The sequence below is a fragment of the Castor canadensis genome, chromosome 18, assembly GCF_047511655.1.
Source record: "Castor canadensis chromosome 18, mCasCan1.hap1v2, whole genome shotgun sequence".
NCBI classification, from domain to species: domain Eukaryota; kingdom Metazoa; phylum Chordata; class Mammalia; order Rodentia; family Castoridae; genus Castor; species Castor canadensis.
The window spans coordinates 12,535,249-12,561,229 of NC_133403.1; the positions used below are offsets into that span (position 1 = coordinate 12,535,249).

General features: G+C 48.5%; 3 protein-coding genes across 24 annotated transcripts in view; 2 read left to right on the forward strand and 1 right to left on the reverse strand.

Moving 5' to 3' along the window:
• The window catches only part of Arvcf (ARVCF delta catenin family member), a 50,619-nt gene extending 48,232 nt beyond the window's left edge, over nucleotides 1-2,387 (forward strand). For all 10 annotated transcript variants that reach the window (XM_020160667.2, XM_020160669.2, XM_020160668.2 and 7 more), the window contains one exon: nucleotides 17-2,387. Coding sequence is in view for 3 of the 10 variants with exons in the window: in XM_020160669.2 (XP_020016258.2) it covers nucleotides 17-40 (24 nt within the window). In the remaining 7 variants the exon portion in view is untranslated. The remainder of the gene's footprint in view (nucleotides 1-16) is intronic.
• Comt (catechol-O-methyltransferase) lies at nucleotides 1,739-25,497 on the reverse strand. 5 transcript variants are annotated; one of them, XM_074060720.1, is made up of 7 exons: nucleotides 25,363-25,492; nucleotides 23,603-23,675; nucleotides 20,585-20,656; nucleotides 7,214-7,499; nucleotides 6,088-6,281; nucleotides 5,590-5,721; nucleotides 1,739-2,658 (listed from the first exon to the last, which is right to left on the reverse strand). In XM_074060720.1, the coding sequence occupies exons 4-7, from the start codon at nucleotides 7,497-7,499 to the stop codon at nucleotides 2,458-2,460; spliced, it is 813 nt and encodes a 270-aa protein (XP_073916821.1). In that variant the 5' UTR covers nucleotides 20,585-20,656; nucleotides 23,603-23,675; nucleotides 25,363-25,492; the 3' UTR covers nucleotides 1,739-2,457. The 5 variants fall into 5 exon arrangements, with proteins under 5 accessions (XP_073916821.1, XP_020016278.1, XP_073916822.1 ...); XM_020160689.2 differs by lacking the exon at nucleotides 23,603-23,675 and having other exon boundaries at nucleotides 25,363-25,495; XM_074060721.1 differs by lacking the exon at nucleotides 25,363-25,492 and having other exon boundaries at nucleotides 23,594-23,653.
• The window catches only part of Txnrd2 (thioredoxin reductase 2), a 52,244-nt gene continuing 51,680 nt past the window's right edge, over nucleotides 25,418-25,981 (forward strand). For 7 of the 9 annotated variants that reach the window (XR_002212181.2, XM_020160683.2, XM_020160684.2 and 4 more), the window contains exon 1: nucleotides 25,427-25,541. Coding sequence is in view for 7 of the 9 variants with exons in the window: in XM_020160683.2 (XP_020016272.2) it covers nucleotides 25,451-25,541 (91 nt within the window). In the remaining 2 variants the exon portion in view is untranslated. Of the gene's footprint in view, nucleotides 25,542-25,981 lie in introns of all 9 variants that reach the window. The other 2 variants (XM_074060718.1, XM_074060719.1) reach the window with 2 other exon arrangements.

The window sequence follows — 25,981 nt, forward strand, 5'->3', positions numbered from 1 at the left end:
CCCCCTCACTCTGCAGGGCCCAGGCCCAGCCATTTCTTAGGGATTGGATCACCGGAAGAAGGGTCGTCCTGAGCAAATGCTGTCATGGAGCTTGGAGCATCCTGGCCACAGGGGATGGCCAAGCCTTGCCCTGAGCCAGGGCCTGCTTTCTGGACACCCCTCCTGTTCTATCCTGACTGTCCCTCCCTCTGATCTCCTGATCTAACTCCCTAGGCCTGAGTTAGCTGTTTACTGACATGGTGCTGTGTGTGAGTATGAGAGAGAAAAAGCCAGAGCAGGGTCCAGGGAGGTGGCAGGGGGAGGGCATGTGGCCTTGTTCCGGCAGAATAGGAGAGGGTCTCCCAGAGGAGCAGTACAGGTATGGGCAGGAAAGGGGGCTTGGGGAAGGAAGTCAGACTCCAAAGGGTGGAGGGGGCTCCCTGGGCTGGAGCCCCACCTGTAAGGCAGGCAGACCACCTCTGGGCATGGAGGCTTTAGAAGCAGTGAGGTGGGGGGTCCTGCAATGGATGCGTAGTACCACCATGCAGTGGAACCCTTTCCTGAGCCTCCTCTATGGGGCCACTGTGGCTGCCACGTTTGTTGCATCTGCATCTGCCCAGAACCTCACCGTAACCTCTGGGACTAACCCCCCACAGCATGGGGGGCTGCTGTTCAGTGCCTGCTGTTTGTGACTTCAAAACAGAAGAAAACCACTGACAAAAGCATTAAAAATGAAACCAAAATAAGACTGTATTGGTAAACATCTAAATTTTTGTAAGAAAATTAAAAAAAAAAAAAAAAACAGTAAAGGAACTTCCTGTCTTCTGTGGCTCAGAACCCCCCTCCCCCACCAAGCATCTGCCCCCTTCTTGAGTGTGGAGAGTGGAAGAGAAAGGCCACAGTTCTGCTGGGTGGAGAATAGGTCACTCACTTGTGGGTCATAGTACCATCACTGAGGCATTGCTGCCACCTGGTGACAACAAACCTCGAAGACAGCCTGAGTGCAAGGCCTAGCAATTTCCACATGTCCCCTAGATGTGGTCTATAGAGGCTCTACTCCTGGCCTTTGGACATTTCCTCACACCCATCCAGCTGGCTGGTTGCTGTCCACTTTGTACACTCACAGAAGCAGGCTGGCTTCTGAGTGATGAGCTGGCTCTGAGCCCAGGAGCCAAGCCCTGGCCATAGCTGACTAGACATAGGTGGGATAAACCAGGATGGGGTTGATCTAGTCTAGGAACTGGGCCCTGCTGGGTGGGACCTTGGGGAGCTTCTCAGGTGGCCCACAGGCTGGCTGCTTGAGGGTGTTGGGGCCTGAGGGCCAGGGTAGGGGCTGGGATAGCTTTGGATTTAAGCAGACACAAACCAGCTCCACTTCACTGCTTACAGCTGGGCAACCAGCAGCAGTGCTCTGGCTGCTCTGAGCCTACTTCCCCCTTCTGTAAGCCAGACTGAGTGGGATTGGGCACTCTGCCTGGCATGGCCCTATGTCCACCCATCCCCACCGCTGCTCCATCAGACATGAGTATGAAGGCTGGCCAAGTGCCCTGTTTGGTTTTCCGGGCAGGCTAACAGGTGTCCCTGGAGCAGAGCTGGCTCCCCCTCCATTTCTACAGTCAGGAACCCTGGGCTAGTGTGATACTCAGAACCCTGGTAGCGTGAGACCCACCTACAACATTAAGTCTCCCACCAAGAGGAACCTGAGGGGCAAAAGAGGGAGCAGCTTCGTGAATGGTAAGAATAGTACTCTGTTGACCCCTTTTAGCTGAATACTTAAATCTTTAATTTCTTTTTTTCTATTGTCTTTCAAACATGACTTTAGTATATAAGATTATTACAGCTAGCCAATTTTAGTAAAGAGATTACAATTCATTCTTTAAAAAAAGGCAAAACTTAGCGAGTCAGAAGAGTGGTGCAAGGTGGTGGTGGCAATGTCACACAGGCACTGCTGCCACCTAGTGATGGCAAACCTTAAGGTTGAGTGCAAGGCACCGCAGTTTCCAGATGTTTCCAACTCCTTCACAGCTTCCTGGGCCTAACAGACACAAGGGTGCCCGAGAATCTGCCCTTGCAGAAACCCTATTGGTCACATTTGCTGGCGAGTGATACTGTCTGGGACATTACATGCTTCACTTTGGTCTTTTTTTCCTTTTCTTCAGTGCTGGGGATTGAACCTGGTGCCTCATGCATGCTAAGCAAGTACTGTAGTCCACCCTACACCTCTAGCTCCTCAATTCTGTCTCTGTCAGTAGTTACTTTCTAGGTTTATTGCAGTGGCTTTGCACAGTGAGCCCACTACCCTTCAGAGTGTGCCACGTGTGACAGTTTACAACAGTGGCACAGAAGGGTCAGGCTCTTAAACCTGAAGTGGGTTTCGCTTGAGGACAGACCCAGAACCACAGAAGTGGGCTTAGCAGGGATATGTCTGTCTTGCCTTTTAGAAGGGGGCTTGGTGGGGAGTCCAGTGTGGGTGGGCAGTCAAGGCTGCCCGGGGCTGCCCGGGCCCATGTAGATGGCCTTCTCCATGCCATCCATCACCTTCATGTATTCCAGGTACGCGCTGTAGTGTGTGCACTCAAAGTTGCTGCTCCCGCGCACATATTCCAAGAACTCTGGCGTTCCCGGGACGATGACATTATCAGCCAGGAGCACTGTCCCCTTCCGCAACAGGCCACACTTCTGCAGGGGACAGATGGAGGAAGGGTTCGGGTGCCTGGCAAAGCCATTTCAAACTAGGTGCTCCCTCCTCCCCCAGGCTGCTGTTTCATGCATTGGCCTGTGCCCAGCCCTGGGGTCCAGGTCTCCCTGACGCCCTCATTTTCTCCGCAGAGTGCAGCAAAGGGCTGTGTGAAGGCTCCCGTCCCACCTCTGAAATACCAGTTCCGTGAGGGAGGGAGCCTTTTGCTTCTCCATTCACTGTTTTTTTGTGGTGCTGGAGATTGAACCCAGGGCCTAGCACACGCTGAGCAGCCAATCCCCGCGCCCCCCCCCCCTTCCCCAACCTTCCATTCACTTCTATATCATCCATTCCCACACCCTAGAATATGTATGTGGCACTACAGGTGCTCAGTGGATGCTTTATGGGTGGGTGGGTGGAGGAGCCAGTGTAACCCTAGACACCTAACTCCAGGACCATATGCATCTGTAAGGGGAAGGATTTGGGCAGTGGTGTGATCACACAGATGAGATCCGGCCCGACCAGGGTGACCCTGCAAGGCTGGGGGCATGGCCGACCTCTCTACTGACAAGCTTGCCGGGGTCTGCTCTGGACATCCTCAAGCTCCTGCATTGGCAGACCCTTATCTCCACCAATGCCAGGGCCTGGGAAGATGATGGGGTTTCAGGACCCAGGCTCTGTGCAGGAGGAAAGAAGTCATCATTGGACACACTGCCACAGATAGGTACTTGTATATAGAATGCTTATCTAACTAAGTGGGGGTGGGGGGTGTATCTGGTTACATCACATAAAATCATAGAGCAGCCTTGACAGGAAGTATGTCCCCATGGAAAGGAACAGCCAGAGCAAGGGATGCCCCAGACACCTTGTCTTAGAATTGACTTTATGGCACATGCCGGTAATCAGCAAGGCAAAGAGGATGAGGATGAGGCAGGCCAGCCTGCGCTACAAAAAAAAAAAAAAAAGAATTGACTTTAGAAGCTTAGAGGTTGTTTTTGTTGTTGTTTTAACATAACCATAAAACAAAGTTAAAAAAAGAAAAGAAAGCAATTTCAGGCTGGGAGTGTAGCTCAGTGGCAGAGGGAGTGCTTTCCTATCGTGCTCAAGGTCTTGGGTTTAATCCCCAGAACTGAAAAAAAACACTTGCCTGATGTGGGGGTACACACCTGTAATCCCAGCACTCAGGAAGCTGAGGTAGGAGAATTGCAAGTTCAAGACCAGCCTGATCTACATAGCAAGACCTGTCTCAAAACAAAAAAGCTGGAGGCATGGTTCCAGTTATAGAGCATGTGCCTAGCAAGTACAAGGCCCTGAATTCAAACCTCAGTAACACCACAAAAAATAAATTAATTAAAAAAATAAAAACAAAGCAACCTCTAAAAGTAAAATGAAACAAGTGACTGGTGGTATAGTAAAGTGGTTCCATCCCCAGCATGGGGTAAAAAAAAACAAACCAAAAAAAAAAAAAAAAAAAAACCCCACAGCAGTTCCCAATTTATACTTTCTCTTCTTGAGATAATTACTGGCTTTGAACAAGCAGCACTGAGAAAACTATTAGTTTCCTAGTTACTGAACTGCAATATTTGCTACTTTTCTAAAAGCAGACCCCTGTAATTATCACATACACTAAAAGCTGCTGAAATCCACTCCCTGTGACGCAGGGCCAGCTATAGTCTTGTCTCTCCTGCCTACGTGAGGCCTGTCTGGTCAGCCTCCTGCTCTCCGCTCTCAATACCCAATTTCCAAACTCATATCCCTTTGCCAGACTGGGGCCACTCTGCTCGGCTCAGCTCCTCATGGCTTCCCTGGCCTGGCCTGCAGTTTTACCTCCTGTCTCCCGATTGCCTAGCCCCTTGGCCAGTGCAGGTCCTCGGGTCCAACGTCCAGGCCTTGGGACATCCCTCCTTTCCAATCCTAGTACACCTCCAAAATGTCTTTCCCAGTCCTCCTCTCCTCCTGCATAAGGCCAATAATGATTTTGCCAGGCTACAGGACTTGCCTGGCAAAGCTCTCTGTGTCTCCCTGTTGCCAGAACTTTCTATGTGCTTTCACACACACCAGGCCTGAGCCAGTGCTGGTCCCTTCTCATCCATGTCTAGGCCACAGTGGCCCTGCCCTGCTCAGTGGCTGAGGCCCTCACACTCAGGGTCCCCCTATACATGACAGGGGGACCTATCCTGAGATAGCCAAAGGTGGATGACACCAAATGGACCATGTGGGACAGCCTCATGTTAGCCACAGGCAGGGAGGCTATCATAGGACCCAGTGGAGGCCAAGGAGCTGTTCCATGTCCCCTTGTTGGCCACAAGGGTGGGATGAGCTAAAGTATCTCCAATGGAAAGTTCATCAAGTGTTAGTTCCTGAGCAGCTGTCCAGTACCCCAAGTCCCAAGCCCCAGCCACTCATGGAGCAAGGATGGCTCCCAGTCCTGGCTGGGGATCTCTGCCAGGTGGAGCTGAGAGCAGCAGTCCTGAGGGCTGGGAAGGGTCTGGGGAGAGTGGGGGCACCGCACAACAGAGGCCCATGGTGCTCACCCTGCTACCTGGCAGCACCCTGTCCTGCTGCAGACAGGCTGGCACCCAAATTCCCAATAGGCCCCAGTACCTAGTACCTAGTCTCTATCCAAGCACCCCTGCCCAGAACCCTTGCCCTCTGCCCTGCTCACTGTTTGTACCAGTGATAGGATCTTCGGAGCATCTGCACCTGCCCTGGGGCCTCCACAGCCCTCTGTGCTCCCTGATCTCAGGTGGTACCTTGGCTGGAGGTCAGTGTCCAAGACTGTCCCAAGGGCCTTCCTGGGCTGCCCTCAGCAGGGCTCAGCCCTGGTATCTGGCTCTTCAGAGAAGCTGAGTCCAGCAAACTTGGGTGCCCCCAGCAGTCTCCACAGCAGCAGTCAGCACAGGAGCCTGTCAGGTGAGGTATGGGTGACTCACCTCCAGCAGAAGCGTGTCTGGCAGGTAGCGTTCCTTCCAGTGGTCAAGGAAGACCATGTCCAGCGTGTTTACATCATTCTTCTTCTTCAGCTGGGGGATGAGGTCTTGGGAGGCCCCAACCAGGATGGTGACCTGCAATAGAGCTTGGTCGGTGCTGTGCCCATGCACACGAGAACATCAGGAGCACCTGTCTGGATGCCCACACATGTACTCCTGTTACAGTTTTCTTTAGGGTTCTAGGGAGTTAAGTCTCCACTCTGCCCTGTCCCTGCCAGGGCAGCCTTGGGAGGTTCCTGTTCTATAGGATGGGGCAGAACCTTCCTGAGCTGGAGAGGGTTCCTTCCTTGACCCCCAACCTGGGAAGTATCAAGGGGCCCAACCATAGGGGGTGACCAGTGCTTGAAACAAGCATGGTGGGACCTGCACCCTTCCCACGTGCTTGCCCCGGCTTCTTTGAGCCTCAATGTCCACATGTCACTCAGGTCAGGCGTGCCATACCTTGTCCTGCAGGCCTGCAAATTCTATCATCTGCTGGGTGATGGCAGCAAAGTCAGGGTTGATCTCCATCGTGATCAGCCTTGCTCCGGGCAGCAGCAGGCGGGCCATGCGCACTGCCGAGTAGCCGCAGTAAGCCCCCAGCTCCAGCACCAGGGAAGGGCTGTACTCCTGAATCACTGCGTCCATGATCTGGCCTGTGGGGTGGTTGAGAAGGATGTGATCACAAGTGGACAGAGGGGAATTTAGTCCCCAGTCCTAGGTCCCACCCCTACCTGGACTGAGCAACATTCCCAGCCTCTCTAGTCTCTCTACCCACTTCTGGGGGGGCTCTTTTCTTCCCCCAACCCCCAGTTCCAAGGACCTGGTCCCCACTATACATACCCATAAGCTCCTTCAGGCCTCCAACATTCCTTTCCCATGCACAAGATCCCTCTCTGTTTCCCATCTCCCTGGGTCTGTCTAGTGTTATAGGCTCCAAGTGAGTCTGACAGAGGAGGCTGGACCGGGCTCCACAGTCTTGCCCCCAGGGCTTGACTTTAGTGGGTACAGTAGAACACACACTTGTGTCTCAGGTTAGAGTCTAAGGCCAGGGGGAGGACCCAGGAAAACCTGACTGACTGGTTCCCAGACAGGTCCCATGGCAGACAGGCAGAGGTCAAAGGGAGCCTGCCTCCCTCAGAACTATCTAAGCATGGGGACCTGCATGGAGCCCTTGCTGTGGCCTCTCAGGGCTACAGGGTCATGAAGAGTCACCACAGACCAGTGTCACAGAGCTGTGTGTGACGGGGACTTCACAGAACCTCACTCTTACCCCCAGGTCCCCGGAGGGGGCACAGACAAGCACTCTCCTTACATAATACATTTTGTCAACCATCCCTTTCTCCCACCAGGTATACAGTTTGTAATGGGTGGCCATGTGTGAACAGGTTTCTGTGTAAACTATGCCCAAGCTGGGGGATAGCCAGGCTGGGCCTACTGCTTGGGCTCTGGATGAGCCCTGCCCCCACACCTGGGCATGTCCCAAACTCCCTTTCTCCCCACTCCACAAGTCTCTGCTATAAGGGCTGTAATATCCAGCCCAGGGTCCCTGTTCCCAGGACTACAACCTACTGGCCAGGCCACTCACCTTTCTTGTCTCCCACGTTCATGGCCCATTCCTTCTGCGAGCAGTAAGTGTCGATGGCCTCCAGCACGCTCTGGGGGTCTCCACACTTTGCATGCTGCTGCACGTGCTGTAGGATGCGCTGTTCCTTGGTGTTACCCATGATCAGGTTGTAGATCGGCTGCTGCACGAACTCGAACCAGAAGACAGCTAACAAACCCCAGCCCCAGTATCTCAGCGACAGCAGGAAGGCCAGCAGCAGGAGGCCCAGTAAGATTGCTGCCAACAGCAGGGGCGGGGCTCCCAGCATCTGTAGGGCGGGGTGGAGCAGAGAAGCGGGGCAATGAAGTGGGGCGGGTAAACAAAAGGAGTTCACAGAGGCACTGGGGATAAAATGTCCAGGCTGCTCTCCAGGAGGAGCAGAGGAAAGCTTACATAGTCTGAGGTGCCCACTATCTCCACCCGTGGAGGGGGGGTCAGAGTGTGGAGGGTACAAGCTTGGAAGGAAGCTGGCGAGGCAAATAGGGTCACCCTAAGGTGGAAGGGGGAGGGCCTCAAGGGAGAGGTACTTCCTACTTCACCCACCCTGCCCTTAGACTGGAATGCACCGCTGCCCCCTGTGCTGATAAAGGTTCGGCTGGGTTCAGAGAACCCAGCTGAGTGCCTCAGCTGTCTGATTGGGTCAGAGCGGGGAAACTGGCCTCCCTGTCCCCACCAGTACCCACATTGGGCCAAGGCAGGAATGTTCACACTTCTGCTGCTCCTGCCTGAACGCAACTCTTTGCCTGGGTGCTTTCCTAAGGAAGGAGTTAAGCGTGGGTCATCTCAGAATATCCTGAATTGGCAAAGTGATTATTTCAAGGTCAAAGACGACCTGTCAGCCAGAAAGGGCCATGCAGTCAGTCTGTCTTTTTTTGTGGGAGGGGTGGCCTCCCAGCACCAAGGCCCTCCCCCCAAATAAAAGTCTCAATCACCAGAGACTGATAATTGAGGCTATGATGAACCTGAATGAAGTCACTGGAGTAACACCTTCCACTAACTTCATCCCTCTGCCCCATATACCTCCAAGTGACATCCCTAGAATTCACTGTTCTGGTTCAGAGACCCATTTGTCTTGGCATTCCTAACAAAGTTATCATTCTTTGTCTCAGAAAGTATGAAAGCATTATGCTTTGGTCGTTTCTTTGGACTTAACTGTCACGTGGAAATCTCCAAATATGGGTAATGTTGTTATTCAGTCTTGGATTAACTTCCTAGACTCAGCTGAAGAACCACACAGAGGAACTAATGGAGGGTACATGGATCTCTCTTTCCCCCACACCAGACTGTATCATGGAGGTGTCTCCTCTGACTCTGGTAGGTGACAGCTTTGCCCACAAATCCTCTAAAACCATACACAATGGAGGATGTGGCTCAATGGTATGGTGCTTGCCTGTCATTGCAAGGCCCTGGGTTTCCTCCCTAGCACTGCATGCATAGACAGAAGTTCAGCCAGGGCCACCAGCTGACACAGACCAGAGTTCACAAAGTTCAGAACAGAAGCCCGTGATTTCAGGCCAGAGACCCTAAAATGGAAAGGGACACAGAAAGAGGAACTTGCAGAGCTTCTATCAGGGACCCTGTGATCACTCACAGTTCCTTATGGGGCGGGGCCTTGGATTCCTGATGACTACGCAAGATTCTGCTGTGCCCCAGAAGCTTCTGTTTGGAAGGGCATATTTGGAGGAGAGGAGGCAGCCTAGGGCCTTGGTGGGAGATGACCTGAGGACAGCCTTAGGATTCCACATCCCAGGACCCAGTTTGGGTAGGGGATTCAGAAAACAGAGAAGAAGATAAACAAAAAAGCTGAGACTCCAGTGGGGTGCAGTATGGGAACCCAGACTCAGTAGCCTCAGGCTGTGAGGTCCATTTACACAAAGTACAGTGGGCACATGCTGACCACATGCTCTCCTGCTTTGCCTACAGGTTTCCATCGTCACAGCTCCTTCTGAACCCAGCTCCTGGCCTCTCTGAGTCAGCTCTAGGAAGGGGCTAGACGCTATGTCTCTAAGCTGAACATTTAAGTAAATATAATTGTGTGTTCAATTTTGCCTTTGATTAATCATTAACAGAAACAATAACCCAGAAGTTATTATTAACAGAAACTGGAACCTGAAAATGACTAAGGTCCAGCTATCTGAACCCCTTCCCCACAGACCAGCCTTGCCAGGGCCTTCCCAGGCAGGGCAAAGGCAGTGATTCATCTTTCCAGTCTCAGAGAGGTAATGGGATGTCAAGCAGAGTGTCGCCAAACCAAGGACACAGAGGATAGCCTCACTGGTCCTTGTCTGTGCTGCCCTGTGGGTTACAGTTGTCACCTTGGGAGCAGGAGAGCCACTGATGAACTTGGAAATGACGTATTAGAGCAATGGCTAGTTACAAGGAACATGAAAGTCAATAGGATAGTAATTACTAAGAGATCAATGAGTCAACATGGCCCCTGTGCAGCTTATAGGAAAAGGCTAAAACCAAAAGCCTGGCATGGGTATGGGAAACTGGGGGAAGGTCTTGAAGCCCAACTGAGGTGTCCCTGGGGAGGTCCTGGGTCTTGCTCACACCTTCAGGACTGTGAGTCATGCCATCTTTCTAGAAGGCCCAGAGTCATGTCATAGAACACTGAACAGTATGCACATATGAATAATAAAACAATAAAATTTAAAAAAAAAAACACTAAACAATCCTGATGCCAGAAGCTCCAGAGCCTGCAAAGTGGTGGGAGGACCTCCACATCTCTTGCAGGACACATCTCTTGAGGTGCCATGACCAATGGCACATGAGGAGACGACACGATGGTGATGACAGTCTCTTTCCTGAGAGGAAAATGACAGGAAGTAACAGGAAAAGGTAGCATAGGTTGTGAAGTGGCTGGAGCTTTCAATTTTGCTCCTTTGTTTATGGCTGAGATTTTCTGACACATGGCCTTGCTGCTTTTATTATTATCTACCTGTTATCCATAATTTTTATCAGGAGTGGTGAGATGATGGGCCATTTTGTTTTATTTGTTGTATTAAAAACAAACAGGGCTGGTGGAATGGCTCAAGTGGTAGAGTGCCTGCCTAGCAAGCATGAGGCCCTAAGTTCAAACCCCAGTACCACCAAAAACCAAACAAACAAACAACAAAAAACCAGCTTGGGATGAAGGTCAGTGGTAGAGCACTGCATGGTATGTGAAAGGCTGAATTCAATCCCTAGCAGTGCAAAAAACAAACACAAAAACTACTAAAAGTCAGAAATAAAGCCGGGTGCAGTGGCTCATGTCTGTAATCCTAGCTACTCAGGAGGCAGAGATTAGAAGGATCATGGTTCAAAGCCACCCCAGGCAAATAGCTCATGAGACCCTATCTCAACACAACCCATCAAACACACACACAAAAAGGGGATGGTAGAGTGGTTCAAGGTTTAGGCCCTGAGTTCAAGCCCTAGTATCATCAAAAAAAATCAATAGAAATAAATATCCAAGGTAAAAGGGATATTATGTTTAAATGGCAAATTACTTGGTGAACCTAGAGCCCTTAACTGTAAAATTCAATCCCTGTAACACTTGAGTTGTGGAAGAATTTGACGTTAAAATCTCTAATCTCCAGGTCTAACTGTTGATTAGAACAGGGATGAAGTCCCTGAGAGCCTGGTGGAAGGGAGTAGAGGGGAGGAAGTCTGAGAGAGGAGCCATACCTGTGGACTGGGGATAGCCCAATGCCTTTCCTTTATTGTTAGGAGGGGACAGAATGCTAGGACAGACCTGGCATCTCCAAACAGGCTGCAGTGGGGCTCCCTGGTGCTGAGCAGTCCCACTGGCCTCCACACCTGCTTCACAAGGGAGACATGGGGGATTCAGGGGAAGTGCTCAAGGCTCACCGCAGTGTCCCCAGTGGAGCATTCTTTGTCAAAAGAGGATTCCTACATGCCTTGCCCCACTAGGCCGTGTTTGGGACTAAGAGCTTCACATACCACCTCAACTTTCCAGACACCTGGGACTGAGTCCTAGAGTGGAGGGACTGCCTGCTACAGGCCACCAGACAACTGGGGATCACTGTACCCACTGCCTCCTGAAGGCCTTGTCCCCTAATTGTGTGGCCTCCTACCCTCCTCAGTTCTGCCCAGCTGTGGGAAGGAGGTTGTAGGACCATCAGAGGGGCCACTGACCACTGCCTAGAGTTTTGCCTATCAAAGGATTTGCAAGTGAAGGAGTGAAAGACAGGGGTCCTAAAACACCAAGCATCATGACCCTACAGAAACCTGCAGAGGGAACCATTCATAGCTACTCAGGTTCTCCTACCCTGGGATTTTTGCCCTGCACACCTCCACAGAGAAGCCAAACAACCCCTCTTGCTTGGGGACCCTTCCAGTCACAGCTCTGGGCCCTACAATGTAGCCACCGCTAGAATTCTTATTCAGGAGGGTGGGCCATGACTGGGGCCTCTGCAGATTACACCTTTAGTTGATCATAAGAATAGAAAATTAAGGGTCACATTGGTAAATGAAATGGAATGAAAGACTTAATTCTGTTAAGACTGTCAGTACTGCCCAGATGTATGGATATGTATGGATTTAAGGCAATCCCTATAAAAAAATCCCAAGGGAGTTTTTTTGCCAAAATAGGTAAGTCCATCCTAAAGTCTTGTGGAATTTCAAAGGACCCTGAATAGCCAATCTTGAAAAACAAGAACGAAGTTGGAGACTTACACTTCCTTATTTAAAACAAATTACAAAGTTAACAGTAATTTAAAGTGTGGTAAGCAGGGCATGGTGGCACACACCTATAATTGTGAGCCTGAGGCAAGAGGATCAAGGATCAAGGCCAGCCTGGGCAAAAAGTTAATGAGGTTGGGCGTAAGTGGCTCATGCCTGTAGTCCTAGCTACTTGATTGAGACTGGGAGAATCTCAATCAAGGCCAGATTGGGGAAATAGTTCAAGAAACCCCATCTCCAAAATAACCGGACAAAATGGACTGGAGGTGTGGCTCAAGCGGTAGAGTGGCTGCTTTGCAAGCTCAAAGCTCTTGAGTTCAAACCCTAGTCCCATAAAAAAAAAAAAGTTAATGAGACAGCATCTTAATCAATAGTGGAAAATGGTAGTATATGCCTATGATCCCAGCAACAAAGGCAGTACATAGGAGGATCATGCTCTGAGGCCAGCCCCAGCAGGAAAAAATGTGAGAACCTACATGAAAAATAGCTAAAGCAAAAAAAAAAGTACTAGGGCGTGGCTCAAATGGTAAGAGGGCCTGCCTAGCAAATGAGAGGCACAGGGTTCAAACTCCAGTACTGCCATAGGGGGAGGGAGGGAGGGAGGAAGAGAGAGAGAGGGAGAGAGAGAGAGACATACACACACAAAACCACAAAACAATGCAGACCACTGGAAAAGAATTAAAGTTCAGAAATAAACCCCCATGTCTACAGTGAATGACTTTTGACAAAGGGGTCAAGAGCACTCAGCAGTAAAGAAGTCTCTCGAACAAATAGTGCTGGAACAACAGGGTTCCACCTGCAAAACCAATGCAGTTAGACTTTATCTCAACAATATAGAAAAATTATCTTCAAAAAACCAGAGCAGCCAGAGGCCGGTAACTCATGCCTGTAATCCTAGCTACTCAGGAGGCAGAGATCAGGAGGATCACGGTTCAAAGCCAGCCCGGGCATATAGTTCAAGAGACCCTATCTCAGGAAAAACCTATCACACACACACACACAAAAAAAGTAGGGCTGGTGGAGTGGCTCAAGGTGAAGGCCCTGAGTTCAAACCACAAGACCACACACACACACACAAAGAACCAAAGCAGAAATGGACAGGAGATGGCTCAAGCGGTAGAGCACCTGCTTTGCAAGTACAAAGCCCAGAGTTCAAACCCCAGTCCTACCAAAAAAGAAGGAGGAGGAGGAGGGATTTGGGGTTGGGGGTGTACTTGACTATTGAGACCCTGGGTTTAAATTTCAGTAACACACGCACACACAAAAGTAATAATCACATGGAAAAAGGCTCAGCATTATTAGTCAATAAGGAAATGCACAATGCCGTGGGGAGGAGGAAGAGGTAGGATTGAGAAAGATACAGATGGGGTGAATTTGATCAAAGCACATTATATGCATATGTAAATATCACAATGAACCTCCTTTTATGCTAATAAAAAAGAAGTAAGAAAAAGTATATGATTGATATATAATAGATACTAATTAAAGGTTACTTTCTTTTTCTTTCACCCTCAAGCAAATTGAGTGCTGCTCTCTCAAGGGTAAAGGGAGTGTTAGAAAGGATGAGAGGGGAGGTGTAAATAGAAATTCTCCCTGGAATCAATTTCCCTGGATCCTTAACTCCTTTCTAAACAAATCCCAAAGTGGCATGCTCCTTTTCTCTTAAAATTTGCCACAACGTGTGCTAAGAGTGTATCAGCAAGCCAAGCCCTGGTGGCTAACGCCTGCAACCCTAGCTACTAAGGAGGCAGAGATCAGGAGGATCTCTGGGCAAATAGTTCGAGAGACCCTATCTCGAAAAACCCTTCACAAAAATAGGGCTGGTGGAGTGGCTCAAGGTGAAGGCCCTGAGTTCAAGCCCCAGCACTGCAGGAAGGGAGGGAGGGAGGGAAAATATCCAATGCAAAGAGCTGGCAGAGTGGCTCAAATGGTAGAATGCCTATCTAGCAAATGAGGCCCTGAGTTCAAACCCCAGTACCACAAAAATAAAAAGAATGTGTTAGTGAACCACCCAAACCAACTGCCTATCCTTCAGCCTATGAATTAGAGAAGCTAAAAAAAAAAAAAAATCATTAAACAAACTACCACAATGCAGACACTACTTTATACCCATTAAAATGGCTTTTTTTTTTTTTTTTGGCAGTATTGGTATTTGAACCCAGGGCCTTGCCCTTCCTAGACAGGCACTCTACTACTTGCCACGCCCCAGTCCATAAAACTGCTTTTTTTTTATTTTTAAAGAAGCATACCAAGTGTTGGTAAGACTGTAGAGAGTGGACCCTCTTGCACAGGGATGTGAATGAATGCTAGTGGAAAACAGGTTGACAGTTCTTGAAAAAATTACCCAAAGAACTGCCACAGGACAGCAGTTCTGATTCTAGGTGTACACCCAGAGGACCTAAGCGCAGGGCCTCTAAAGACACAAGTCAGTCATGTTCCCCCTGCAGGATTATTCACAATAGCCCAGAGGTGGAAGCAACTCAAGAATCCACCCACAGGTGAACAGACTGTATAGTTCATCTGTACACAATGGAAATTGTTATGAAAATGATGGAATTAGTGGTGCACACAGCAATATGGGTGAACCTTGAAGTCATTATAGAAGTGAAATAAGCCAGGTACAAAATGACAAATGCTGTGTGATTCCATTTACATAAAACATCTAGAACAGGCAAATCCAGAGACAGAAGGTAAACTAAGGGCTTACCTTAGTTTACCAAGGTACTGTGTGTGTGTCTGTGGCAGCGGTGGACTATTGCTTAACAGGTACAGTCTGTTTGGAATGATGAAAAATTTCGGGAAATAGTGATAAAGACTGCACAACATGGCTGGTGCCAGTTGGCTCACACCTGTAATCCTAGCTACTTAGGAGGCAGAGATCAGGAGGATCACAGTTTGAAGTCAGCCAGAGAAAAATAGTTCTCAAGGCCTTATCTCAAAAAAAAAAAAAAAAATTACTAAAAAAAGGGCTGGCAGAGTAGTTCAAGTGGTAGAGCACCTGCCTAGAAAGAGTGAGGCACTGAGTTCGAATACCAGTACCACCAAAAAAAAAAAATCCTGCACAACATCGCCAATACATTTAATGCCTCATTAAAAAAAAATTTTTTCTCAAATTTTTGTCCTAAAGTTATTTATAATGGTAGGAGGGTGAGGGGAGAAAATAAGGGAAGTTAACTAGATTCCAGCTGTTAGGGAAGCCAACAGAAAGACTGTTTATGTTGAAACATGGGCTGGGGATGTAGTTCTGTTGTAGAGCATGTGGTTGGCAAGAGGGAGGGCATGGGTTCCATCCCCAACCCACCCTCTGTGAACTGCTCAAAATCCCTCAGTGTGTTAAACTTGACTTAAATCCCTTCACTGCTGGCTTCCAAGGTCACTATGGTCTGTTCACATAGAAACTTTCTTTTTTTTTTTTTTTGTTTCTTCTTTTACATAGAAACTTTCTGTACTGTTAACCCCGACCACTCCAGAACCAACAGGCACTCTTCCTTATAGATTTACAAACTTTGCCTGTTTCAAGTTATAGGTTACAGTGCCTTGTAGTCCCCAAGGTTAAAGAAAAAACGCTGTTAGATCTCGTCCGATGGACATTTTCCAATTGGCTCTGATGCTGTGAGCTGGCCAGGTCCTTTTGTTTTCTGGTTAGCATCTGTCATTGCTCAATAGAGCCCTCCCTGCCTTTGTTTTTGTTTTGTTTTGAGACAGGGTCTCACTATGTAGCCCAGGCCAGCCCAAGAACTGGGATTATAGATGTGAGCCACCACCCCAATTCAAAAGCCCTTTATTTCAGAGATCCTTTGGACTCGAGTTTTACTCAAGTTGTACACTTAGAAATGGCTAAAATGGTAAATTGTAAGTTCTATATAGCTTACAGCAAAACGAGGCCCAGGGGGCAGCTCTGTTGTAGAGCTTCTGTCTAGAATGTGTGAGGTCCTGGGTTCAATCCCCAGCACAGGAAAGCAAACAAACCCACAACATCACTGTGAAACAAAAATTTAAAAAGCAAACCCTGCTCCTGGCTCTCCTGATTCCAAAACTGAAAAGGGACATGCCACTCCCCATAAGGAAGCAGGACCCAGAAAAACAACTCTGGCTTCCAGCTCCCTGGGGAGCCAGGCTCCTGTGTGGCAGCCTGCCACTTTCCACTCCAGCTGTGCCCAGTGGTTGTCTGTCCCTCAGAGGACACATCCACTTCCCTTCCTTGAGGCAGGGGAGGGGTCATCTTTACCACAGCAAAATCTGCCCATGCTGTTACCAATCAACCCAGCCTTGGATTCTCTGGCTTAACTGGAGATCGAAATTACGAAGAGGCAAAGACTTCATCCGGGTGAGGATTTTAATGGGGCGCACCCTAGAGCATGAGACAGTACTCAGAATACAGTCCAGGCTGCTCCCCTCAAGAAGCAGAGGAAAGCTTATGTGGCCTGAGGTGCTCACTATCGCCCCCTCCTGGACTGGTTGAGTAGGGCATTCTGCACATGCAGAGAGAGGCTTGACAGGAAGCTGGTGAGGCACTTAGGCCCATCCTGGAAAACCTGCTTCTCATTAAAAAGAGGCTCACGCCTGTAATCCTAGCTACTCAGGAGGCAGAGATCAGGAGGCTCACGGTTCAAAGCCAGCCCAGGGAAATAGTTTTTGAGACCCTATCTCGAAAACACACATCACAAAAAAAAAAGAAAGAAAAAAGTGCTGATGGTGCCGGACGCTGGTGGCTCACGCCTGTAATCCTAGCTACTCAGGAGGCAGAGATCAGGAGGATCAAGGTTTGAAGCCAGCCTGGGCAAGTAGTTCGCGAGACCCTATCTCGAAAACCCCTATTACAAAAAATTGGGTTGTGGAATGGGTCACAGTGAACGCTCTGAGTTCAAGCCCTAGTACTGAAAAAATAAATAAATAAAGAGAGAAAACATGGCTGGGAAATCAGGCCTTTCTTAGTCTGATTCAACTCCAAGCTCTTCCTTGCCATAGGCCCTGGTTATGTACATCCTGTGGTTTGCAGGGAGTAGCCACATCCATTTCTGCACAGATGGCACACAGACCTGGGCAAGAGACAGCCCCTGTTCCCCAAAACAGCAGCACGAGCACCTCAGCAGCCCCCAAAACCTTCCTCCTTACAAGTTCATTTAGGTATTTTCCTTGTAACCCAACCCCAACCCCCCCCCACCACTTTACCTCCCTAAGACTCAAAGTGGGTAAAGTAGACACCTGGCAGTTAGCAGGGCCTCTAGTTCCAGCTACTTGGGAGGCTGAGGCAGGAAGCTTGCTTGAGCCCAGGAGTTTGAGACTAGCTAGCCTGGGCAACACAGCAAGACCTTGGGTCAAGGTGAGCCAGCGACACCCAGGGGCAATAGTTCTGCAATCTTTGGTGTAAAAGGTGTTTTTGCAATATCCAGTCTGACACAGTCAAAATTCACCAAGGCCTGTCCCCAACACCTGCACCTGGGTGGGACGGGGAAACTCTATTCGTGACATGCCTAGCAGTCATGGTGGCCCCTGGGAGTCAGGAAATAAAGTTGCTCCATCTTTGAGGGCAACTCAAAGGATTTTATAGTTATCCCCAGTGGGGCCCAGGAAGAGTACCCACGGGTGACATGGGGCAGATGGGTCATTATGGTGGACTTTTCCTAACTGTGCAGATGTGGGAGGGACAGGACAGACAACCCATATGAAGTTGCCTGTGGTAGAGGGGGTTAGGAAAACTGAGTCACTGCTCCTGCATGTTCGTGTTATCTCTGCTCTAGACACCCCATACATAGCACTCCCAAAAGGCCCACAGAGATGCCAGACTTGTTCCTGTGGCAGTCTCTTAACCCCTCTTCTGCACACCACCTCTGGGTGCCTCCAGCTGCTATCTTAAAGGGGAAGGAGGCTGCATCAAACTAAAAGGCTCTGTACAGCAAAGGACACAGTCACTAGACTGAAGAGACAGACAGCCTACAAAATGGAAGAAATCTTTGCCAGCTATACTTCTGACACAGGCTTAATAACCAGAATTTACAGGGAGCTAAAAAAAAAACTAACCTCTCAAAGAATCAACAACTCACTGAAGAAGTGGGCAAATGAACTGAGCAGACGATTCTCAAAAGAAGTACAAACAGTCAATAAATACAGGAAGAAATGCTCAACATTCTTGGTCATAAAAAAAAGCAATTCAAAGTGACATTGAGATTTCACCTCATTCCAGTCAGAATGACTATCATCAAGAAAACAACAACGAGAAACAACAACGAATGCTGGAGGGGATGTAGGGGAAAAGGAACCCTCATACAGCTTTGTGCGCAATGTAAATTAGTACAACCACTATGGAAAGCAGTATGGAGGGTCCTCAAAAAATTAAAAATAGAACTACTGATGCTGGATTGTTGATCCTGAGTTCGTGTCCTGGCGTAGTTGATGATGAAAGAGCTAGACCAGGAGTTAAGAGTAAAGCAAGCGCAAAGTTTATTATGGTGGGTGGGACTTAGTGAAACGCTAAGCCAAACAATGACTGAAGTCTAGGAGTGACATAGGGCACTAACTGGCTTACGTCCAACTATCCCACCTTGAAATTGTATTGGTGATTGGTTGGTGCCAAGTCAGCTCTTACTGAACTCGGTCACCTCTCCTTATCGAACTTAGCATTTCAAGGTCTGATCAGCTTGTTCTGGCCTTGAAAGTCTGGTCAACTTGTCTTGGCCTTGGGACCAACTACCCACATTGTGCAGCTGCATTTTATTATTTTGGTTAGAGGCTTGTTATTTTTGTGAGAAACCTGTTGTTTCGCATGCCCCTCCTTTTACATGTCTGTTTCTAAAGTGCTTTTCTCATCCAAAGTGGAGTCACCTCTGTCATTGCTCTCCTTACACAACCATACGACTCAGTGATACCACTCTTGGGCATACACCCGAAGAAATGTAAGTTAGGATACAATAGGGGCACTTGCACCCCCATGTTTATAGCAGCACTATTCACAATAGCCAAGCTTTGGAAACAGTTCAGATGCTCTACAACTGATGAAAAGATTAAGAAAGTGTGATATGCATGTGGCATTATTCAGCCATAAAGAAGAAGAAATTATATTGTTTGCAGGTAAATAGATGGAATTGGAGAACATCAGGTTAAGCAAAGTAAACCAGGTTGAGAAAGCAAAGGTCAAATATCTTCTCTTGTATGTGGAAGCTAGACCTAAAAGGTAAATGTACTTATAAATACATATATGATCTTACATACATATTATATACAGTGAGTCTGTCAGAGGGAACTAAAACAGAGGAAAAGAGAAAGACAGAGTGAATAATATCAAAATATATTGCATCTGTGTATAAAGATGATGTAATGAAAGCACTCAAAGCTGCTGAATAATGGGTAGGGAGACAGAGAAAGGGCAAGTAGCCGGTAGCTCACTCATGTAATCCTAGCTTTTCAGAGGGCAGAGATCGGGAGAATGGAGGTTCAAAGGCAGCCTGGACAAATAGTTTGAAAGACCCTACTTTGAAAAACCCATCACAAAAAATTGCTGATGGAATAGCTCAAGGTGTAGCCCTGAGTTCAAACCCCAGTACCAGAAAAAAAAAAAAAAGAGCTAGTAATACAGGGAAGTATGATATATATGTGTGTGTGTGAAGTACCGTTGCAAAATCACATCTAACAATCAATTTACACTTAAAAAATGAAGGACAGGAAGGTGAAACAGGTTCTGCTGGGGGGTGAGTACAAGGGGAAGGGGGGAGGGTAAACGGAGAGGGAGAAGGAGGGCAAATATGGTGGATGTACTTTAACGATGATAAACCCATTTTAAAAGAGGGGAGGGAGCAGGAATGGAACTGAGATGCTGCTTTAGCAAACGCCACTTGCACTTTTTCTGCGTGGACTGTTCCCACCCAGGCTGCTGTGTTTCTTGCATGCCAGAGGTCCACTGCACTCCACTGCATGCCCTCTACCCTTCCTGGCCAGCTCTTGGTCAAATGCCTTTGTGGGCTGAGCTGTCTGTAGCCAGGCAGGCTAAGCTGGGAGGCTAGGACCCACCTCTGGCCTTAGGGACAGGACCCTGAGGTTTGGCACATCCTGTCACCATTTCCTCTTCTGTAAAATGGAGCAATACTTCCATAGTGCCAACATGGTAGCAGGCAAGGCATGATGAAGGTCCATTTGCCAGAAACAATGCATAAGGCATCCGTCCAAGACGTGGGCAGCTGGGCCCATGAGTGGGGACCAGGACATCAGTGCTTTGAGCTTCGAGCACAGGCAGCAGCCAGGCACAACCCATTCCCTTCTCCCTGGATGTCTGGGCCATAGTCAGATTGCTCCCTACCTGGGCCAGTGGGTCAGTGCTTTCTCTTACCTCTTACATCCTTAAATCACAGTTACCCTTTTCTTTCTCCCTTTCTTTATTGCAGTATTAGAGATGAGCTTCAGGGCCTCACGCATGCTAGATAAGTGTTCCATCACTGAACTACACCCCCAGCCCTTATGGCTCTTCAAAGAGAAATGTTTTCCACAAAAATACTACAAGGAAGCACCAGCGGAATGGAACTTTTAAAAATCCAAACTGCCTCTGGGCATGTGGGAAGCACCTATAATCCCAGCATTTGGGAGGTTAAGGCAGGAGGATCTTGGTTTCAAGCCAGCCAAGGCAAAAAAAAAGTGAGGCCCTATTTCAAAGAACAAGCTGGGTGTGTTGCTACATACCTGTATCCCAGCTATCCAGGAAGTGGAGTTAGGAAGGTCTGGGGCTGACTCCAGGGAAAAGTGAGGCCCTATCTGAAAACAAATTAAAATTGAAAGGGCTGAGTGCTTGTGTAGCAAATACAGGTCCTGAGTGCACACACACACACACACACTCACACAAAAGATACCTCTAGAGATTATGAGATGGTGAATTCATAATGAACTAATCTGCCAGAGACAACTGGTAGATGATAAATCCACAGTTGTCTACTTAGTTTTCTCTGTAAGATATATGTTACTAATGATTAAAAAATTAAGCTGGGAATGCAGCTCAGTGGTAAAGACCTTGCTCACCATGCACAAAGTCCTGGGTTCCCCCACTAGCATCTCTCTCTCTCTCTCTCTCTCTCTCTCTCTCTCTCTCTCTCTCTCTCTCTCTCTCACACACACACACACACACACACACACACACACGTGTATTTACAACCATATATAATCAAAATATGATAATAAAGCTATAGGAACAAGAAGAGTAAAGAAAAACAATTTTGCATATAAAGTATGGAAAGAACAGGATGTGTTTTATAAAGAATGTAGAATGTGTTTTTGTTAAGGGGAGATTTTAATTTTTTTATTTTTACAGTACTGGGGATGGAACCCAGGGCCTCATACTTGGTAGGAAACTGTTCTGCCACTGAGTTACTCCAGATCTGAGAAATGTTTGAAAGTGAAACAAGAAAGAAAGTGGGCTGGCAGAGTGGCTCAAGTGGTAGAGGGCCTGCCTAGCAAGCGTGAGGCCCTAGTATTGCCAATGAAAAAAAAAAAGTAAGAGCATTTTCTTTACCTTTTGGCCAATCTGCCCAGGGAATAAGAGTTCTGTATCTTTTTTTTTTTTTGGTGGTACTGACGTTTGAACTCAGGGCCTTGCTTAAGGGTTCTATATCGTATCAAAATAATTTCCTGTGCTTTACACTGTTAAAAGAGTCAAAGTCTTTTACAATGATGTTATCATCTATGCTTGCTTTTATGTTCTTTTATTGTTTTATTGTGTTTGGGTTCCTTCCCACCTTTGGTGTTGAGGATTGACAGACAGCACTAAATTTGGCTTAAGCTTGAGCTACATCATTCTGTCCTCCCCACCTCCAGTTCCTGTCACAATTTCTTATTGTCATTTTGGCTAAATAGAAGAACTCATTGTGGGTGGGGGGTGTTACTTAGCAAAGAAGAGGCCCCGGCCCTGGCTTTAATGCCCCATACATCACACACACACACACACACACACACACACAGCCTCACCTTCTCCTGGTTATATTTGAATAGCTAAATGCTTGTAAGTATTTCAGAAACTGGGTAAAGTTCCTTGAAATTTGTCAATACCCTTGCTGTCCATAATATGCTCTCGTATAACATCAGTCATAATTCCAATTATGATTTAAAATGTTGTCTGTCACCAAAACAACCAATATTCCTGGTCAATTGCTTTATTTTGTAATGAACTCTCACCAGATCTTTAATATCCCATGTTCAGTCTTTAGTCATCACAGACAGCTGTTTCACTCTGATGCTTTTTCTTCACAGTACTAGGGTTTGAACTCAGGGCCTCATGCTTGCCAGGCAGGCGTTCTACCATTTGAGTCAGTTTGCCAGACTTTTTTGTGTGTTAGGTATTTTTGAGATAGGGTTTCACTTTTTGCCTGACCTGGCCTCATACCAATCTTCCTGATCTCTGCCTCTTAAGTAGCTAGGGTTACAGGCGTGAGTCACTGGCATCTAGCCTTTTTGTTTTTGGAACAGGGTCTCTATGTAGTGCAGGCTGGCCTCAAACCCAGTATCCTCCAGCACCAACCTCAGGAGTGCTGGAATTACAATCTTGTAGCACCATGCCCTGCTTAATTAGAGCCACAGGCTTCTGATGGTATTACTTAAATACTTCTGAGACCATACCACTGGGCTGAGCCAGGGACTCTAGAAGTGTCCAGAGAAACTCATGGAGCAAAGATCTTGCTAACCCAAGGTCAAACAGAACAAAAATCAGGTACAGTTCAGTGGGAAAGTATACGCTTAGCATGCAAGAGGCCCTGGATTCAATCCCTAGCACTGTGTGTGTATATGTGGAGGGGTCTTGCTCCAATTATCTTTGATCAAAAAGAGAGATGAAAGTCTGGTGGAGTGGTTCAAGTGGTAGAATACCTGCCTAGTAAGCATTAGGCCCTGAGTTCAAATCCCAGTAAAGCCAAAAAAAAAGTGAGGGGGATGAGTTTGATATTTTGATGGATTAGGATAATATACTGTGTGGTGTATCAGATTCTGACTTTGCTTATTTTCTTTGAGGGTTTATGACATACCTGTAAACTGGGTTCTAGTCTTCTTACACATTTTGTCCACCCTTACCAATTCCTTCATTCTTTCTTTTTTCTTTCTTGGCATACTGAGGTTTGAACTCAGGGTCTCACTCTTGCTAGGCGGGTGTTCTAGCACTTGAAGTCACATTCCAGCCTTTTTTGCTTTAGCCATTTTTCAAGGTAAGGTCTCCAGTGTTTGCCCAGAGCTGGCCTTGGACCCTGATTCTCCTACTTAGAGCTTCCCATGTAGTTGGGATCATAGATGCACCCACCACACCAGACTTATTGAGTGAGATGGGGGGGTTCTCACTTACTGTTGTCCAGGCTGGTCATAAACTATGATCCTCTTGGTCTCCGCCCCCCAATTTTTTTCTTTTTCTGTTTTTGAGACAGGGTCTTGCTATATAGCCCAGGCTGACCTTGAATGACAAGCTTGCACCACTACAACTAGAATTTAGTTCCTCCATTTCGCTTTAACAACTGGCTACAACTCTCCAAATTTTTATTCTCAATTTTCCTCCCTCCTTCCTGACTTGGCGTCATTGAGAACAAAAACTTGACTGGATTCTTGTTCGGACTCAGGTTGTCTTGCAGCTGATTTGTCACACCAGGATCTGAAAAAGTCTTAACAGGCTGAAATCAGACAACTTGATTAAAAAAAAAAAAAAAGAAAAGAAAAAGAACTCACTCATCATACCAAATAATCTGTGGGTAACTTTCATGCTTGGAGTTACTGTGAAGTCCTTCAGAATTTCTGCATATTCCATTTTCTGCTCCAGAAAATAACCATGACTGTGACACTGATATCTATGCCACCACCATAATTCAGACTACAACCCGAGAAATCCATTGGATTGCTACTGCCATCCTCATTCTACAGTCTCAAAGACACTTAGAGCCCAGCATTTAGAAGTGTTTTCAACACGCTACGCTGCTCACTAGACTCAAAAACTGCTTTATAGTCAGCGCCAACCACTAATTTTGTTTTTCTTTGTTTCCACAGAAATGTCCCTCATTAAATGCTTGCATCACCCAGCAAATATCCTCATCCTAGTTCTGCCAGTCTTTCATGAACAAAAGGGAAGGGGTACAGAAAATAGACTTCTATTGTTTAGGGAAATAAAAAAAGGTCTCTTCTCTCCCTGGACAAGTAGGTTACTGACAAGATTCTTCTTGATCAAACTTGGCCAGGCTCTTTGTAAAGATTTAAGCAAGTACAAACATGGTTTCTAACAGCTCAAGGCTGCAACCCCAGGATGAGTCTACCAGCCCTCCTCAAAGTGCCTGCCTGAGAAAATTCAAGATTGCTAAACAAATTTCCTATTTGTTCCAGCCAACAGTTGAAGATAGGGCCCCTGTCTCCCAGCTTCTGTGGGAGGATGGAGTCTGTATTTCCCTAACCCCTAACAGCAAACCCAGGTTGCTTCCCTCCCTGAGTTTCCTAACTGCTCACTAGCCTGACTCTCCAGCACGCCTACTCTCTCATTCCCCAAAACAGTCACCTCCGAAAACGTGGAAATGGAGCTCAGCTCTTTCCCCTACTGTCAGCTCCTAAATTAAATCTGTTTTCGCCACATTGACTACTGTATTGGTGTGCTCCTCTGTGACATCTTTGTGACATGCAGTCCTCCTCCCTGAGCCCAGGACCCCCCAGATCCCTTCTGGGAGGTGGCCAGTACTCATGACAGCATCCAGTGTGCCCCCAGGCGTGGAGGACCACTTTTAACAATTAAAAAGCAACTCTGGTCTGTTAGCAGGGCAGGCCTGGGGTGACTTCCTCTTTCTCTAACAGTCCCACTTGGAGATGAGGTTCCTGCATACCACCCAGCCCCCAGTCCTGGGGGTTCCTGGGCACAGGTGTGTCCTTTTTTGGTAGATCAGGCAATTCTCTTACAAGGAAAAGCCCCAGGAGCCTCCCAAAGGAGACCCTGTTGAACATTACTGAATTCCTTTCAGTCCGGGGCTTCACAGACCCTCCCCTTGGACCCCTGCAACTCTCTGGCTCTGAGGGACTGACCTCAGCCCAAGGACCACACCCTCACCTGGTCAAGTCGTGCTCCAGGGCCAGGCCCACCCTCCCGATCTCGATTCCCAGCCATGACACGGCAGACCTCCCACCCGACTTGGGCGCCCCCCACTGCAGCACAGATCTTCAAGGAATCCGGTGACCCACCTCTGTCCAAGAGGACAAGAGGACAAGAGGGACAAGAATCTGCTCCCTCCACAACTATCCAAATTCCCCCCATCCAGGGCTCTCCAGCCCGAGTCCGGAGACCCGACCCCACGCCACCCCACCCCCGCGCCCCGAGGTTAAATCCCTTCAGCCTGGCCCGCATTCCCCTACCCAGGTCGCATCCTACACTTCAGATTCTGAGATCCTAAGCCCCGATCCCTTCCCAGCGGCCCGAATTCTCCAGAAGCATCCCGACGCCGCGCGCCCCGCGGCCCGCGACTCACCTCGCCCAAGGCGGCCTGGGACTGGCGGACGCGCGGGGCGGCGCAGGCAGCGCGGCGGGCAGCCCCGGGCTCCTGAGGTCCCCAAACGATGGCGGCGATGGCGGTGGCGCTGAGGGGCCCCGGAGGGCGCTTCCGGTGGCGACCGCGGGTCTTGGCGGGCGGGGTACGGGGCGCGGCAGGTAGGGGGGGGCTGGGGGCGGTGGAGGTCCCCGTGGGGGTGACCACGTGGCCGAGGGCCGGGTGTCCACGTGGGAGGTGGTGTCTCCGCGGGGGGGCTATAGGGAAGCGGTGTCAGTGCAGGGGCGTCCACGTGGGGGGTGCCCGCGCGAAGGTGGGGGTGGCGCTGGGGGCTGGGTATGGGTGCGGGTTTAGCTAAGTAGGGGTGGCAGAGCCCGAGCCGAGCTGGCTGATGACAACTGGGGTGTCCACGTGCCGCGAAGCTGCCCCAGTGGGAGGCATCAGCACACTCGCTTCTGGCCTGGTAGCCCTCGGGTCAGATGGGGAAACTTAGGCTGGGGGACGGGGTTGGGGGGGGGTTCTTGCTGGATTTACTTCTGTGCTGGCTGTGTCCCTAGTCTCCAGGAACTTGCTCCCACCAAGCCCAATATTAACCATAGCC

Coding starts and splice junctions, on each gene's coding strand:
- Comt (XM_020160691.2), bottom strand. CDS start 7,499: ATGCTGGGAGCCCCGCCCCTGCTGTTGGCAGCAATCTTACTGGGCCTC. Junction 6,282..7,213: donor GAACGTGGGAGACAAGAAAG/GTGAGTGGCCTG, acceptor ACCACCCCACAG/GCCAGATCATGGACGCAGTG. Junction 5,722..6,087: donor TTGCAGGCCTGCAGGACAAG/GTATGGCACGCC, acceptor GCTCTATTGCAG/GTCACCATCCTGGTTGGGGC.